Source organism: Aspergillus nidulans, chromosome V (genome assembly GCF_000011425.1).
Source record: "Aspergillus nidulans FGSC A4 chromosome V".
In the NCBI taxonomy this organism is placed as follows: Eukaryota; Fungi; Ascomycota; class Eurotiomycetes; order Eurotiales; family Aspergillaceae; genus Aspergillus; species Aspergillus nidulans.
The window spans coordinates 20,838-38,856 of NC_066261.1; the positions used below are offsets into that span (position 1 = coordinate 20,838).

At 50.3% G+C, this 18,019-nt stretch overlaps 5 protein-coding genes across 5 annotated transcripts, besides 1 other annotated feature; 3 read left to right on the forward strand and 2 right to left on the reverse strand.

Annotated features, from left to right (window-relative positions):
- Positions 1-18,019: part of a sequence feature (contig 1.149 1..38673(1)) that runs on past the window's edge.
- ANIA_08297 (uncharacterized protein) lies at positions 582-1,354 on the forward strand (the record flags this gene model as incomplete). The annotated part of the gene is made up of 4 exons (XM_676474.1): positions 582-679; positions 809-834; positions 885-1,066; positions 1,187-1,354. The coding sequence occupies 4 exons, from the start codon at positions 582-584 to the stop codon at positions 1,352-1,354; spliced, it is 474 nt and encodes a 157-aa protein (XP_681566.1).
- On the forward strand, positions 3,304-4,964 carry ANIA_08298 (uncharacterized protein; the record flags this gene model as incomplete). The annotated part of the gene is made up of 5 exons (XM_676475.1): positions 3,304-3,425; positions 3,481-4,119; positions 4,167-4,529; positions 4,573-4,889; positions 4,939-4,964. 5 exons carry the CDS (start codon positions 3,304-3,306, stop codon positions 4,962-4,964), a joined length of 1,467 nt encoding a protein of 488 aa, XP_681567.1.
- Positions 5,807-6,206, reverse strand: ANIA_11600 (uncharacterized protein; the record flags this gene model as incomplete). The annotated part of the gene is made up of 3 exons (XM_050612111.1): positions 5,807-6,055; positions 6,123-6,129; positions 6,199-6,206. 3 exons carry the CDS (start codon positions 6,204-6,206, stop codon positions 5,807-5,809), a joined length of 264 nt encoding a protein of 87 aa, XP_050468065.1.
- ANIA_08299 (putative short-chain alcohol dehydrogenase) lies at positions 6,896-8,154 on the forward strand (the record flags this gene model as incomplete). Its single annotated transcript, XM_676476.1, has 6 exons — positions 6,896-7,103; positions 7,182-7,243; positions 7,332-7,515; positions 7,650-7,729; positions 7,940-7,982; positions 8,114-8,154. The coding sequence occupies 6 exons, from the start codon at positions 6,896-6,898 to the stop codon at positions 8,152-8,154; spliced, it is 618 nt and encodes a 205-aa protein (XP_681568.1).
- On the reverse strand, positions 10,068-16,237 carry ANIA_08300 (uncharacterized protein; the record flags this gene model as incomplete). Its single annotated transcript, XM_676477.1, has 5 exons — positions 10,068-11,598; positions 11,665-12,911; positions 12,960-15,205; positions 15,258-16,154; positions 16,225-16,237. 5 exons carry the CDS (start codon positions 16,235-16,237, stop codon positions 10,068-10,070), a joined length of 5,934 nt encoding a protein of 1,977 aa, XP_681569.1.

Here is an 18,019-nt window from a genome sequence, read left to right on the forward strand (position 1 = left end):
CCTACGCTGGCTGACCTGCGCTTCGCTCCGGGAGCGCTTCGATGGCCGAGACGCTCCGGGTGACTCAGCTTGCCCTGCGGGGCACCCTCCCGGGGGGGCCTCCCGGCAGGCCCTGCGGGACTTTGGTAGCCTTCGGCGGACCGGAGAAACGGTATCCCGATCCGTAAATAAATTTTCGACCAATGATAGAGCTGCTACGGAGGTCTGACAGACCGTCAATTGATTTTGGACCAACACATTGATTGTACTCTGAACGTCAATGGGAATCGATAACCTGCCAGAAAAAGAATCGACGGACCGTCAAAGGACCTAAGATAATACATTATTGTCTGGATATCCAGAATACAAACATAAAGTGCTGTAAACTACAACAATGGGCTGCAAGGGGTCTATATAAAGCATTTGACGGCCCGTAAGTTGTAGATAGCCAGTTTTCATTATACATCCATCCAACCACAATGTCCTCCACCACATCCTCTTCTTCATCCACGGCCGAAATCCCGCCTGCAGCGCTGGTCGCCGAGTAGCACTGGGCCGCCAAATATCCTAAACCATCCACTGCCCAGGCAGCCCTGCTCGCCATGCCGGCTGTCTGCGAGCCTCAGATTCGGCAAAAGCACATTAGGGACGGCAAAACCTTCAGTTACGTCCGTAACAGCAATTCTGAGGCCCTTCTGGGGTAGATGGTTGGTTCTCATGCGCCCAAGCCATGCACCCACTGCCACATTAAGGAAAGTGGACTGTTTGAAGGTTGTATAGTGGTAGCTGGGCGATTCCAGGGGGCTTGTGCTAACTGCTACTTTGGCAGTGAGGGCAAGCAGTATGACTTTCACAGTAAATGGTCTATCATCCGGACCGAAAGAATAACTGCTGACAGGTAATAGTCAAAAATCCTGCAACTACTACCCCCAAGCACGCCCGCAAGCGTGCTGCCGCCCTTGCTGCGCTTGTTGCTGGAGAGGAAGAAGAGGAAGATGAGGAGGCGGAGGAGGAGGAGGATAAAGAGGAGGAAGAGAATGCCCGCCGCCGCAAAGGCAAAGCCCCGGCCACCTCTGCCCGCAAGGGGGTTCATTTTGCCAGTCATGACACCCGTGAACATGCAGATAGGGTCCCGCGCCGCGCCCAGTGCTTACACACCATGCTGGCTGTGGCGGCCTGACAGGCATCTGCCGCCGCTGCTGCCTAGGAAGCTCTCGCCCAGACGCTGCTCCTGGTAGCCGCCGAGTATGCCGATGATGCTGGTTTCCAGGGGTTTGGTGGAGAGGAAGAGGAGGAAGGAGAGGGAGGAGGAGATGAAGATGAGTCTGAGCTCTCCTTACTGGATAAGGAGATTCTGACTCTTGGCAGGTCATAATCACCTGTAAATAGTTTTCACCGGGACTGGATACTATGAAAGCAAAGTAAATTCAGACCACAAAAGAATCAGACATGTATATGCATACCTGTAAATACTATATATTCTGGTCATAATTAGGCTGCATTGTCTGTAACCTTACTATTATCCTAATCTGGCATGTTATCCAAGCTTGCAATATCCTGCAAGACCTCGGGGTAAACAATATTATTAGTGGTCCAAATACCTGGCGGCAGCAAGACACTAAGTCGCCGCATATCTGTAACCCGCGATATTGCTATATATAACTGACCATGGGAGAAAGCAGGGACCCGCAAATCCACACCTACCTGCTGCAAAGACTGACCCTGAGACTTATTTATGGTGATTGCAAAGCATGGATGGACTGGAAACTGTGTTTGTGACAGTATATAATACAGATCGCCAGGCTTTGAATACAGGGTAATCCGGGGGATGAGATGCACTGAGCCTCTGAAGTCACCTGTCAAGATACACGCGCGGATTGTATAGCAGCATAACTCCATAATCTGCATCCGCGTACTATTGCAAAGACCCTCTGTAGCCCGTAAATTCCGCAGCAACATGATCAGCATACCAACCTTCAATCATAATCTTGCTGGGGGAAGACCTGGCAGATCCACAGATTGCAGGAATTCACATATGATTTCCTCCACCCCTTCAGCAACATTGTCCGTCAAGGCCTCGTCAGCGGAATACCGCATAGACTCCTGACTGCGCATGGAGTCCGTAATACGGTTATTGAACTCAACCAAGGCAGAGTTTCGCATTGAGAGTATTGCACGGCCCGCAAAAAAGTCCGGGTCAGACGCCTGAAAGTCGGCAGTGTGGCAATGGGTCATATCTGCTGCTGGAAAGACCCGCTCGCAGAGTTCCTCAACAGACATAGACGCGCTATCCATTACATAGTCCGGCAGCTCCAAGGTACCATGCATTGTATTATCAACAGACATGCGAGCAAGTAACTGGGAGAATAGGCAATTAATGCCAACTGACGGGAGACGCATATTCTGGGTGAGCCGTAAAATAGCCCGTAACCTTGGCCAGATGGGTTAGCGGACAGAAACACATGCATAGAGGATAACAAACCCGGCAGGTATGGCAGCGTGTCGCCTGAGATCTCCGTGTGGCAGAAAATTCATCTTCAGGCTTCGAGCGCAAGCAGCGCGAGCAGTATCTATAGCCCTCTACAGCACGCCGTGATCTCTGCGGCCTGGAACGGACTGCAACCAATCCGGGCGAGGGGCTAGATGGCGGCGGCGGAGGCGGAGGACGTGAATGGAGAACTGAGGGAGGCGGATCCAAGAAATTGTCCTCAAACACAGTAACCACCGGGCTGGCAGGAGTCTCATTGGCCCGTATATTGAGATTGGTCGCGCTCAACGGCTGTAAAGGAACACTAACACGCGGACCACACCGAAGCTGGCTCTGGCGTCAACAGGTGAAGCAAGACTTCCATGGAGGAGAGCCACGCCCGGGAGGATCAAGCGGCCTGAAAAATTCGAAATCTGGCCAGTCACGCCAACAGATATTACATCAGTGGTGACCGGAAACAGGCGCCGAATATTTCCTAGGCATATGCAATAGTAGGAGAGTGCAATATGAACTATACAGATATATGGAATTGGGAAGAACATGGCAGCAAGGTGTTTATTGACAGAAGGCAGCCCGTAGCGATCCGTAACGGACGCGAAGAAGAATAAGTGACGGGTGGGTGTAGAATACATCATGGGAGTATATTGCATTCTGCGAATTAAGTGGATAACACGTGACTGCGGTGGAGTCAGAGGGTAAAGTTCGTATAGTAATGTTAACAAAGTACGCCTGACAAATCCGACCTAGGCGCCTAGCGCGAGGAGTTTGGGCGGGGTTGAGGCGGCAGCAATTGAACCCTCGTGTGTCGAGATAACAGCACAACCACTCCCATCTCAATGGAACACATTCAGAAAGTAACAGACCCATCCTCAGCCAATGCCATCAACGCCTGTCTTGCGTGTCGGGAAAAAAAGCGCAAATGCGACAAACGACTTCCGGCTTGCGCGCGCTGCATCAGGTAGGCCATGTTTTCTCTTGTTTCTGATCTGCAGTGAAGCTTAACGCATAAACAGCCTGAAACGATCTTGCAACTACAATTGGAGTAGCCCAGGACAGCGCGGTGATAATGATAGCGCACCAATGAGGCTTTTGACATGGATTCTGCAGTGGGGAATGGACCACCCCGGCACACACTCTCTGGAGATCGATGAACTCTACGTGAACCTGGTTTTTGAGAAACTAAACGAACAGGCCATTTCATTGGATCGTCTTTTGGCAGAGTACTTTGGCAATATCCATCCTTGGCTACCAGTTGTTTTGGAAAAATCACTCCATAAACAGGTGGCACAGCTGGACCATACTCCTTGTGCAGAGACCGCCCTCTTGATTCTCGCTATAGTTCTAGTGATGCACAGGGGCACGCAGGATGTCCCACAAACTCAATTCTATAACCTCTTCAGAGGTCTCTTCTCTTTCCTTCAACTCAGACGTGGGCCCTCCTTGCCACTCATACAGAGCGGACTGTTACTCGTGCTACACGAGGTCGGGAATTCTGATTCAGGTGCTGCATCTCTAAGCATCGCAAACATTGCACGGCTAGGATACGCGTTGAGATTGAATATTGACGATTTGAGCGAATACAGTAACCGGCTAGCTTGGGTGGAAGGCGAAGAGCGGCGGAGAGTTTGGGCGGGATTATACCTGCTGGATCGGTACGTCAAGCACGACAAAACTTGAATGAATGGCTAAGCTTCTACAGTATTGTATATCAGGTAGATGCCGGCTTCAAAGCCCCTCATGCGGTTACAGACCTATCAGACCAATTCCGGCTGCCAGTGGATGATCTCACCCTAGAGCAATTCCTAGACGGGGTGCTTCAGTGTATACCTCAGTTCCCAATATCTGCCCCGGTTGAGATTCCACTTTGTTACTTTGCCCGGGAAATTCAGTCAGCTCGCCTCTTGGGCCATGTGCAGAACTTTCAAAAATCGTATGATGCGGAGTCTCTCCTAGAGAAGTTCACAGCGCTTGATACTGCGCTTATGCAATTTGCTGAACAGCTGTTTGAGCAGACTCCTCGTGGATGGGCTGTCCTGTGTGGAGCTAATGCGACGACACTAATGTGAGCTTAACATAATTTGGAGAATCATACTGACGGGAAGCAGAGCTGCATTAATCCTTCACCGAGTCCGGATTGATCATAGTGCCCAAGTTGCCTGTTCGGACCCATCCTATTCCACAAGACCTTCACTTCTGGCACTGTCATCTTTTATCCACATGGTCCGTGATATATGTTGTAAATTCAACTCGCTGGGCAAAGAGGACAAGATTGATTGGGTGCCATTGCCCGCGGTAATATGTGTTGGGGAGGCCATTTTGGCAGCAACTCACCTGAAGAAGATTGTTGGAGGCGAATTTAAACTCGATGATAGACCGCTGCGCCAGACATTGATCTATGCTAGGAAGCATTGGAGGCTCTGTGGTATGGTATCTTCCCTAATACGTATGTCTCAACGCTAATGATCATCTAGAGTGTTATCTCAGACGCATGGATTGAAGGCTTTTATCGAGCCACATCATCGGTTTTTAAGTGTTTTTCAGATCTGCTCTGCCATTGATTGAGCTTCAGCACAGATAGCTTCACTAAGCCGTTCAACTAGGACGATTTCCTTGATGCAGCCGGTATCCGTACCGCTATACTGTTGTAAGCACAAAATCTCCGGAATTTGAAGATATATGAAGGAACACCTACGCCCAGATGATAATTCTTTCTTGCTCTTTGTTAGCTTTCGCTTTATCACGGAGCTGGGATATCTCATTTTTTTTACCTCATTCAGAATCCTTGTAGTTTCTCCCTATCGTGGCTTAGCCTTCATAAGGGTCATGCCAGAAATCCGTATGCCTAAGCACGTCATGCACCCTTGATTTGATGGTCGTCGTGGCACTGTAAATGGTGAGCAAAAAACTTTCTCTTGACGGAATTTCTCCTTGAACAAGCCTGGGGTTGGGCATTCGTTTTTGTTGATGAGGTTACGAGAGTTATGAGGTAACTCTAAGATATCTCTGGCATCATGCTTTGGCTTACTCTTTAACCATGGGCCAAGAACCCTCTGCATCTGAAACAACAGTAAAATCAGCAAGTATCAGAGTACATCAAAAGCCACCTACAAGTACTGAGTCCAACAACAGCCGCGAAGCCTCTCGCATCCACTATGTCCCCGGAAGCTATCATACCCACCTCCCCCGATTTTCCCAGCTCTTGAGCAAATCATGCACTTCAGGTGCAAGGGTAATTACACTATCCTGATGAGACGATTTATGTCCTCCAGGTTCAGCCCTGAATGATAAGAACATCCGCCTGCATTTCAAAAGCTTCCAGGGCCGCTTGCACGAAAACCCTCACGTCTCATTTATCCTTCTCTCGGAGCTCCTGATTGCGGGCAATGATAGACCGTAGCAAGCCTTGTGCTGAGGCAGGGAGAGCCAGATACCAGTCACGTTTGCCTTGCAGGGAATAGGAATTGCGTTGTTGACGAGGCCATCAATTTGCGGGGTCATACAGCGCACGCCAATTGGGACGCCCTCCTCAGGGGTCTGGGTTCCGACGAGCGCTCGGGCCTTGGCAAGCTCTGCCTCCAGTGCGCGGAGCTGTGCGCACGCTGGATATGTCGTAGCCGTCGGCGATAAAGCCTGTGGGGTTAAGGTTAGCTCTCACATGCTCACTGTGAGAGATGGGGGTTTTACCGAACCCCCAGCAGATAAACTGCATTTACTAACCCTTGACTGCCTACCCAAACATGGGTGTGCTAGCAATGAACGGTAATTGTGTGATTGGAGAGGGCTTTTTTCATGATGCTGTAGAGAGATTTGGGGATGCTGGGTATGTAGTATGGGACGCGGCGGTGGGCTGGATTGTTTGCTCATGAGGGGTTTATGTCTTATTTAATATACTTCATACATTATTCTGACCTGATTACAGGACGCCTTGCAGTGCCTAGCAATACAGCGGAGTTTGTGATTCAGACGAGCAGTATTGATGCGGCCGCTAGGCCAAGCCCTGAAATTCGTATACCCGCAATGAGGCCAGCCGCGTGATATCACTGCCTATTAGAGCCGTAGAAATCACATTGTGGGTCACCGACTGCGTCAAAGTGCAGGCTGCCACCACATGGAGGGATCATTGACGCAGAGTCGGCCGCTAGTCTCTGCATCGGGCGCAGTAGCTGAACCCAGATTAGGCAACATTTGGATATGATCTAGTTGATATCTTTCTGGGTGCACAATGAGTTATTTGATGAAGCAGGAATAGCGCCGGCCGCTAGCCTGTTGGTGCTATATCCGTGCAACTATACTGCCTAGCCCATGCGATGAAGCGCAAGTCAATCTACAGGATTTTTGAGAGCATAAGAGGACACAATTTTCCCGCGCAGACGAGGATGTTTCCATAATACTCTCTCCTCCCATTCACTGTCATTACTTGCAATCGATATGCCTACTTCGAGGACGCTTCTAGTACTTGGCTCTGGCCCCGGAATTGGTGTAGCCGTGGCATCCCGTTTTGCCCAAGAGCATTTCGATTGCGTTGCAATTTTTGCCCGGACAGGATCACAGCTCCAGCTGGACCAAGACGCCATCCACACCGCCGTACAAAAGGTCAGGCGCGAGGTGGTTGTCAAAGCATGGCAGGTGGATATCAGTAACATTGATCAGCTCAAGGCCGCATTGAAGCAGGTCGAGTCTTTCGGCACAGTTGAATGTGTGTATTTCAACCCAGCTCGAGTTGGTGGGAGCAATTTCTTTGATTTTCCGACGGAGGAAATGAAAAGTGACTTTCAGGTATGTCCACCGTTCATATCTGCTAGCCAAACTTCAATGAGTAACTGGGACCGAGATTTCTGTCATTGCGTTATATGTGACGGCGCAGTGGGCAGTGCCCCTACTGCTCAAGAACAAGGAGAAGAACCCTGGACTAGACTATAAGCCGTCCATCCTTGTGACAAGCAGTCTCCTTCCCGTCGACCCGATACCAGAGCTGTTCTCGTTGTCATTGGTGAAGGCTGCACAGGCAAATATGGTCAAGTCACTAGAGAAGATGTTCAGGGCTCGAGGTATACATATTGGGATGGTAATTGTTGGAGGAATGGTTTCACCGGATGCGACGACTCTAAATCCGACAAACATTGCTCAGAGAGCTTGGGAGTTATTTCAGCGAGACGAACTGTCTGATGTGACTATTTTATAGGTATGAGTCAATTTACAGACATCAATCATTTATTGAATGCCGAAGTGCTCTTTGAAGAACTGGACCATCTCAATGAAGTGGTACCAATTGCCCCTTGTATGGAATATGAACCGGAATGGACCTTGAGAACAGTGAACCTCTGAAAATACTAGAAATTTATCACGAATCTCCTGGTAATGACTTTGAAGAGAGTTTTCTACACAAACCCCAGTAAAATAGGAACTGTTGTGAATGCTCAGAGGGGATGGGGCAGAAAGAAACTGTATCAAGTATCAACTACATGAATGTAGCCTAACCCATTGGGGCAGAACTATGCAGAGCATCACTTCGAAGGTTAGTAGGGAAGTCTTGGCAAACTGGTTTTGCATCATTCTGCACTTCTCCTTTTGCATTGCTCTGTGGTTTTGGTGGCCAATCAGGCTTAAAAATTTACTGTAGGCTAGGACAACACTTTATTGTAACAGAGCCAGATTTCAGCTGTTTTGGACATCAGCTCTGGCTATAGTGTTGAGCCAAAGTTGGCCAGTACTGGTACTTAGTTTTGATGGGTGATCTAAAATACTAGCTATACAGAGGCTAGATAGGTTAACAGTATAAGTAAATAACAGGAGATTCTGGTCAGACCTGGCTGAAAAACATGATCTCAGCTCTGATTCTTCCCTGCAACCAGACTGTCGAGTAAGCATGGACCCCTTTATTTTGGTAAAAGTTCCTGAAGTAGGTATTATTGTGTGCTGTCAGTGCCTGCATGGTATTTGTCCTACTAAGGCAGAGGCTCATCTTTGCAAGAAGCATCACCTTCAAAGTACTGTGACCTGGCAGATTGTGCAGACAGTTAAACAATAGCATGATGTTGGCCTGGACCCAACCAGGTATATATTATATATAAGCTTGACATCCCAGTTCCTCTGATCCCAGTACACCATAGTCGAAAATGTGCCTACGACAATGAGGCACCCCGGTTCTGATGCGGCTCAGCTCGGCATACTCATATATTACTATATGGTCTATCATACTATGCAGTGTAAATCTTCGTAGCTTATCTGGTTATGTGTAGATAGTGTAAGGGGGCAATATGCTTGTTCTAAGCTATATACTGCTGTATATACAAGGAGGTTTGCTAAGAAAGAGAAAAGGAAATATCTGGTATGTAGTGTGAAATAGGGAACCTGTTAAGCGAGTATCCGCTTGTACAAGGCCTTTGGGTACAGGTATAAAAAAAGAGAGATTATTAATACGCAAGGCAGCACGTTGCTTTGATATGCCTAAATTTATACTGTATACGTAGACTTGTTTAAACCACGGGTTGGGGTTGGTTTTCAGGCCTAGCTGATCCGCCCACGCGGTTTTTGGGGTGGGTTACCTGAACAGTAAACCGCCCATGGGTTTAGCAAATAATTCTAACCCAACCCAAATAACCCAAAATAACCCAGTTATGCATATCATTACTTTAATAAGCGGTAATCTACCCAGCTAATGTAATACTGTATTTAAATACTGTATTATAAACCATCTAAGTGTAATGGGACGTATTTAGATGGATCTTCCTCTTCCTATCTAGACGTGCCGTACGTACAAGAAGGAATCGCTGAAGAAGAAAGGAGAAAGAAGGGCGACGAGTCGGCCAAATACCCAGCAGGGCAGCTTGTGCTCGCGGGAGCGACTTTCTTTTGTATAGGGTCTGATATCCAGGGCCTTGTAGGTTTCAGGCGCCTTACTAGCATATGCTGTGTACGGAGCCACTGTTTTGCCTCCCGTCGTAGGTACGCTGGGGAAGGGGGTATGTCGGTGCTGTATATAAAAGACCTAGCTTAGCCAGCTTGTCTGCCAGCTCATTCCATTTATTCCAGAGTGGCCTGGAATCCAGCGGACCTGAAGCGTTTGCTTCCGTTGCATCGTTAGGGTTGAAGTGGTTTCTGTTATGGGTTACTCGTACGAAGTAACCCTCTTCGGGACTCGGTTAATCAAAGGCGTCGTACAAGCGGATACTCACTTAGCGGGTCTCCCTATTTCAACCCACACGCTGGATATTGCATATACGGCAGCATATAGCTTAGAACAAGCATATTACCCCCTTTCAATTAGCTCCCGTTTTGATTGACGTGCTTTTGGTGATATCATGGGTGGTCAAAGATACATTCTTTTCATAAGTATGCTGATTACCTGAATATTTAGTTTATAAATCATGTTTGTACTGTTAACCCGCTCAGGCGCTGGCCATGAGTATGGGACTGCATTGGAAGCGATCTGGGAAGAAAGGAAGAAATGGTAGACTGAAGACTTGTTGGACAGTTGAAGAGCAGAGTGAGGGCTGTTAAGTAGAGATGCAGCCTTGCAGTCAGCATGGCTGTAGGTAGGGTTTCTGAAGCCTATCTGACATTGAGGATTCTTATTTGATCTGCTCTATTCTACAAGGCCCTAGACAAAGTCTCCATTCTTGCCGCATTCGACTTGTAGCCACGCCAAAACACTCCAGTCTGTAAGCTCTGGCTCCCTCAGGTCGGCGTTCAATAAAGGCTCGTCATCGTCAGTGCCATCCGAGCGGCCTGCTTGGACGCTAACTGCACAGTACGGCTCGTAGAAGAAAGGAATAGATTCAACGTTGAGGTAGACATATTCACCGTTACTTTCAGAATGTTCCTCCTCACTCTCTTTACTCTTATCCTCACTCTCGTCGCACTCGCCATCTTCGTCACTTTCATCATTTTCATCACTCTCACTATCTTCAGTATCTTCCCCATCGTTAGTATCATCAGTATCATCGGCATCATCACTATCATCAGTGTCAGCAGTATCTTCACTCTCGTCACTCTCATTGTCTGGCCAGCCGTTCTGCTGGTCATCGTGGACCTTTCGCAGTATCCCGTTAGCATAGTCGAGTATGCTTGGGGCGAAATGCGACAGGCTCCGATCGACGAGACTCCAGTCAGCGCCGTGCTTCATCAAGAGCTTGCAGATATGCTTATTTCTCAGCAACGCAGCGGCATGGAGGGCATTTCTACAGAAGCCAGCCGTCACATTCACTTCTGCCCCTCGCTCAAGCAGAAGCTGAACAAGCTCGTAGTTGCCCGCAACGCAGGCGGCTTGGAGCGCAGTCCCATACTTCCCCCCTTTGGCGTTGATATCGGCGCCGTATCGCAGCAACAAGAGGACCAATGGTATGGAGTCCAGGCCCTTGACTGCAGCCGCCTGCAGTGGATATCCGTATACCCCGCCGCGGACATTCACATCGGCACCCTTCTTCAGAAGGACTTCGACAGTAAAGAGGTCACATTTCAAGATGCAGGCTGTCAATGCAGAGCCCTGCTTTCCACCCCTCCGATGGATGTCTGCGCCACGACGGTTGAGGTACCTTACTGTGACACCGGATCCGCTGATGGCAGCAGCCTGGAGCGCGGCGCCATATCTCCCCTTGATAGACAGGCCCAAATCCGCTCCGTGTCTAAGAAGATAGCGGATCATTGGCAGTCGAGCCAGACTGCAAGCGTATTCTAGAGGCGATCCGTGGAACGAGTTTGCCATGTTGACGTTGGCGCCCCTCTCCACCAGAAGCTTCAAGATGTCCATTCTCTCGGCTTTAATGGCGCCATGGACGGCAGTAGGATAGTACAAGTTGCCTTCCACGTTGACGTCGGCGCCGTGATCCAGCATATATTCCGCAATCTTGTACTCGTTTGTGGCAGCTGCCGCGATCAATGGGGACCCTCTGACACCACTGCGACAGTTGACGTCAACCCCAGCTTTAAGAAGGATCAACCAGGCATCGTCACCATCACCTCTCTCGGCAATACAGGCTTGCAGCGCGGAACCGTGCTTTCCGACGGGACAATTAGGGTCCACGCCATGGCGCCGCAAAAGCTCGTCAACCAACGTCTCGCAGGACCCATCAATAGCCGCTCCTAATGGCGTTCCAAACTCACCACCCTGGAGACTGGGGGAAGCGCCGTACCTATATAACAGGTCAAGAATTCCATAGTATCCGCCGCTATACGCAGCCGCCACCGCAGTGCCATACCTCCCAGCAACGATATTTGGGTCGGCGCCTCGCTCCAGCAAAATCTCGCAGATATCAGATTCGAGTCCATAAGACGCGGCAATTAAAGCCGTTCCGTACATGCCCCCCCGGGCGTTGACATCCGCCCCTGCGTCGAGCAAGGATCGTACAATGTTTGGATAACCGCGGTACGCTGCAGCATGAAGTGGAAAGCAGTCGGGCTTGTGGCCTATCGCATTGACATCTGCCCCATGCTCGATCAACAGCCGCACCATGTGCTTCCAGCCAGTGCAGCATGCTGCCATCAGTGCAGTTCCCATGGTGCCGACTTGACCACGATTGATATCGGCACCCGCCTCGAGGAGAACCTGGGCTGCTCCGTCGGACCCCTCAACGGCGGCAGCTTGCAGGCTTGTTCCGTGTAGACCACCTACTTCATCCACTTCACTTCCTGCATCGATCAGGATTCGCACGACCCTACCGTGGTCTCGAAAACTGGCGACCTGGAGTGCAGACTTGTACTTGGCGCCTTTGAGCTCGTCGGAGATATTCGCTCCGAGGCTGACTAGGCTCCTCGTCATGTCCTCACGACCGTACCACGCGGCTACCTGGAGCGCAGTCAAGACGCCGCTGTCGTCCGGGTCGTCACTCGGATCAATTGCCAGGTTGATGTCAGCACCGTGGTCTATAAGCAGGCTCATCATGCTCTCATCCCCGTTCGTAATTGCAACTTGCAGTGGGGTATAGTACCAGTCGTTCGTGATATTGACATCTGCACCCCTGCGAATCATGTCCACACATAGATCATAGCGCCCTTTGAGGACTGCGGCCCCAAGAGGAGTGCCACCGCCAGCAGCGGCACCGTTCGTAGCGGCGTTGATACCCGCTCCTGCGTCCAGCAGGGTCTTCACAACCTCTGCATACTCCCTGTCGCTGAAAATAGCGGCAATCAGTGGACAACCGTATAGGCCATTGGTCACGCGTTTAACGTCCGCCCCTAGTTCGAGAAGGCGCCAGACGGTCTCAAGATGAGACTTTCCTGCGGCCGCTTCGAGTGCCGTGCATTTTGGGTAGGTTGCCATTTTACTAACACTGTCGATGTCGGCCCCCATCTTCACGAGGAGCTCGACCGTTGCCGTGTGTCCCTTGCGGGCAGCCACCATGAGCGCATCTGTCGTCTCAGTGGTATCGCCTGAGGGGACTCCTAACTCGAACTGTTTCGGTGTGGCCGTGTTGGGCGGCACACAGCAGTGCCGTCCCTCGATCGCCTGCAGGCGCGTTCACATCCACGCCCACTTCAGCCAAATGCGGATCACAGCATCATGTCCAGCCACAGCCGCCGCCTGTATGCTATTACCGTAATGCTCATCAAAGTAATCCACGTCTGCTCCGGCAGTTAGGAGACATCGCACAATCTCCGCATTACCTGTGGAGCTGGCAGCATTTAGCGCATTACGGTGTCGGCCCCCCTTTGCATTCACGTCGGCTCCCAGTTCAAGCAGCAGCTCGACGGCGTCCAGTCTCTCCGCTATACAGGCGGAATAGAGGCTGTCAGGCCTCTTGTCGCTTTCATCGTTGACCTTAGCGCCACATGCAACCAGGGATCGAATCAAGTCCAGCATTCCCAGTGATGCTGCAGCCATCAAAGGACACCCATACCGTCCACCAAGAGCATTCAGGTCCGCTCCCCGCTCGATAAGCAACTCAACAAGCTGCACGTTCTTGCTTACAATGGCCGATGTCAGTGGGTGTCCGAACCAACCACCTCGCTTATCCACATGAGCTCCGTGACTGAGGAGCTGCTGGACGATTTGCATATGCGACTTCTCGGCCGCCGCGGCCAATGGGGACCCGTATCTTCGGCAGGTAATATTCATGTCTGCCCCATGCTGCAGGAGGGTCGAAACCACTTGTTGGCGGCCTTCAATAGCAGCAACCTGTAGCGGTGTGCCATGTTTGCCGCTGGGCGCGTTGATATCCACACCATGCTGCAGAAGCAAACTGACGACATCTTCATGGCCCCTGGATGACGAGACATAAAGGCAGTTTTCGAGAGCGGATGGCTCGAGGGGGGCTGTATGCTCAAGAAGTACCTTCACGATCTTCGCGTGTCTGGCGAATGACGCAGCCTTTAAGGGCTCCCTCACGTCAAGCCCCAAATCCGTTTCCAGCAGGCGCAGCACCACCCTCGGCAGCCCAAATAAAGACGCAAAGTAGAGAGACGAAGTGTCCGAGACCTTCGGTTGCTGTCCCGAGGCCTTGTGGAGATGGAGATACAAGTGGCACCACAGGCTGAAGTTCTCTCGCTCCTCACAATCCTCCTCCAGGAGCTTCATCACCAAGGCAAAGACGTCGTCATCGTCCTCGCTGAAGTGAGCATGGGCACCCCACCCCTGGACGGCATATCGCAGGAACTTGTATTCCTCAAAACGCTGCAGCATTTGATCCCCCGGTTCCTCATAATTTGTAGAGAAGTCACTGTAGCACAAGTAGATAAGGCAAACTCGCGCGAGCTCTGCGTGGGCCGTCTCACATCCCACCCAGAAATGTGGCATCTTCTCCTTAATATGAGGAGAGACCAGAAATTCCTTGACCGTATAGTGCGCTAGTGTCAAGTATCCATCATGAGAAATGACGACCAGGCTGCCACAAAGCTCGACCACATCCTCCGGGTCAGTAAAGACAGCATCGAAATCAAAGGAATCTTCTGCATTTTCGGGGTCAATGCTCAAGCATTCCGCTAGCTCCTGTAGCGTCAAATTCCGGATACCGCGTACTAGCCACCTGAGCAGGCGCTGCACCGAGGTCACTTCTTCGTCCCGTTCAGCCTCCAGTCTCTGCAAAATCCGCATGTAGGTATCGTACAGTGTCTTAGGGAGGTCATCCAGCGCGTTTCGAATAGCCCTGTCGTTACGTAGCTTGCACAGCTGGTCGATCTGGCATTTTACCCACTGGAACATCCCATGGGCTCCCTGGATGAGGGTCTCGCAGATGAAGTTCTGGAGTTTGGGATCCCTGAGCTTCAGCTTTTTTGCTTTGATCTTATCCGCTACTTCCGATCGGACGTACAGCTCAATATCCGCGGCGTTATCGCTGGGCTCAATTGAAGTGTGTGGCAAATCTTCGTAAGTCCGCGCGATATCGATCTCATGGCGGCTCGTCACAAGTACTCTGGCACATTTACAAGTCTCGGCAATCCTTCTCAAGGCATATGCTACGCCCTCTCTATCCTCCGTCTCATCGACCGCGTCAACGACTATATAACATTGATCGAACGAGTCCGAGAGGAAGTCACTGAAATTATTCAACAGCTCGTCGAACTCAGCGGTGTACGCCGGGTTTTCCCTGTGTTGCTTCTCGAAGAAGTTATATAGGCAACCCAAGACTGCATGGTTTTGCCTTGCAAATTTGGACAGTAAGGTGGTTAGAAGGACTGTTGACGACTGTTTTTGCTTGTCCTTGTAGTCGCAATAAAAGTAAGCCAGGCCTCTGGCTTGATTCTCCGTGTGCTGCCGCAGCCAGTCGATCACGGTCGATGCGAGGATTGTCTTTCCAGCACCCGCTGCTTGTTGTTAGCGGCAGGCCATATGCGGTCACTTTGAGGCAGGACTCACGAATTGCATGAAGCCAGAGGAACGAGTTATCCGCTGCGAGCCAGTCGTGGAACGGCTGGCCATTGACAAACCAAGTCCCGGTCCCCGCGCGGCGTAACTTGGTGGCTGTGTTGTGGTTCGCAGCAGCATTAACAGAGGCCAGCCACTGATTCAGTTGTGCAACCTTCTGCTGGTCAAGATATTCTGTGACCGAATCCTGTCGCGCTTCAAGCCTTTCCCAGCGGTCAGCCTGCCGCTTCCGCTCATCTTCTGCTTTGGCGCGGCCCTCGCTAGCGAGTTCTTTCTCCGCAATATCCACCTCTTGCTCCACGCGCGCCATAGACTTCTGGATCTGTTCAACTATATCGCCGAACTGCAATTTGAACGGCTTCCATATCACCTTCCATGCGGCGCGCAGGCTGACGGCACTTGTGCTAAACCGTCGCACTGAGCTCTGCTCATTCTTCCCCTGTCGAAAGACCGCTCGAGCCCGGGCGCAGAACTCCAGGATAGCCTGGAAGATATTCACCATGGACTGCGCCAGGACCGCGTTGTCGGAGTACAACCGTGGGTAGCGACGGAGGCGGCTCAGATTATACCCGATCTCTTCGAACATTCCGGAGAGTTTGTCAAAATACTCATTATAATCCTTTGCAACTTGCAGAACAACCTTGCAGCTGCCCCATATAGGCTGCATCAGCGAGACTGAACCCGCCAAGGCATCCAGTGCCCCCGAGAAGCGCTCGACGCCCCCCACGAACGACTGAATATTCGGCGCTATTCGGCGCGAGATGGCTGCTTTGCCATGCTGGTTATCCAAATCTACCAGATCATGAATGAGCTTCTCTGAGCAATCTGTCGCCTGGAAAATGAGCCTCTCTTCTGTGCTGAGCTGGCTGACGAACGCCTGCACCGTGGCTTGGCAATCATGTTGGATGGTACTATCTCTAGCGTCAGCCATGCCTAGAGCGCACGAGGTGCCACTTACCTTGGGCCAGCATCTTTTGTCATTCTGCTTACTTTCAAGTTATGCTCTGCAGCGAGTGATCGGTGAAACCGTGGTTGAAGTCTGGGTATGGGGAATGTTGCTAAGGAGGGGCACAGCTGCGGCTGAGCGGTGGACCCTGGCTAAGGCTTGTTTTGGGATAGATGGGCTGCTTCTTGGATATAATAAGTAGCCCATGGTCCTTTAAAGCGGGTCTTGGAGCATGATTACGCGAGACGCCTTCGCCTCTGTCGACTAGAAAGGTATAGTGCCTTTGGCGCATCGCCCTCCTGCAAAGACAAAGCCCATCACTGTAGCGGATGCCTTTGAGGGCTCAATATATAACAAAGAGCAGAGATCCCGACAGTGATATAGAGCTCATACACTTAGCTATGATGCCATTGAATAGCATCTCTTAGTGTATGCAGTACCGTCTGCATTGACTTGCTCTAGATTCTTTACATAGTATATATATATAAACAGCATGCTTCTGTAAATACCAGGCGCAAACAGATGCAGCGAGCTGTACATAGTATTATTTTCAAAAGTAATCTTTTCCCCGGCAGAATAGCACATCTTTTGGCTGCTCTCAGTCATAATCTTCGGGACCCCGAATGGCATTCGCCGTGCTCTCGCGTATCTCACTTCATCCTAGTCAATGGCAGTGTTTGAGCATAGACGACGCAATTTCCCAATCAGATGAAAGATGTCGAGAGAAAACTGAGGTTACCATGGTCTAGTTTTGTTAGTATTCCAGATTAGCGAGTGGAAGAGGAATAAACATACCATGACATGGGCAGCATCGCCGGCGATCGTCACAAGCTATCCCTGTCAACCGACGGCACGCATTCCCAGTCAGCGAGGTTACTCTCCAGAACCGGCAGAATGGTCTCATACAGGAAAGGAACAAATCTCACGGCAGCTGCTTTATGGTCGCAGCCCCTCTTCATCGAACGCGGGCACTTCGCTGCCTCGATTAGGGATATCTAGGAGTCTAAAATACTCGAAATCCTTAACTTCCTAGTTGGAATACTCATATCTCACGTTTGGCCGCAGTGGTGAGTTAGGTAATTGGCCTTGGTATCATAATGTCACCTGGCGCTCGCAATGATTCATTGCACTCCCACGCTCCGTCACAACCTTACAGGCCTCTATTGCTAGCTTGTGTTTTATATATATTACAAAATCGTGCATATATTTTATGAGCTTCTATGGAGCGTCGGATTAGACGTAATTACCAGCATCAGCCGTCAAATAATATAAAAGAAATGAAAGTCTGCTTCTTCCAATCTAGCTCTATAGGTCGGTTTAAATACATAAGAAATAATAAGCAACCTAGCCTAATACGGCAGTTGGGAGAGACATAACTTCTGAACCGTGGAAATAGCTGAAGTCTCTGCATAAGCATCAGCGAGCCGGAGCTTGCAGTTCCGATATCCCAAATAGGAAAGTTCCATATATGACTAGCTGTCACATACGGTCGACAGATAAGAATCCCGCAGCCTTGTGGTTGCTGATGTTGGATCAACAGTTGGTCTATGGTTCAGCTCTTGGTAGTGCCTGAACAAACGTCTTCATTTAACCCATACATATCATAGGCTGAAATATTAGCATTTTTAGAGTGAAATAATTTAGGAGTGAGAATCTGGCAAACCAGTACATAAGTCAGAACCTAGCTCTCCAAAAAGGGTTAGCCCTTCTTCGCAGAGTGGGAAGTTCAATAGAATCGTCTTTGCACCTTAATTCTGCGTGCGGCTGCCAAGTCCCAATGGACTAATCCTGTCGCCAGCGGGGCCAG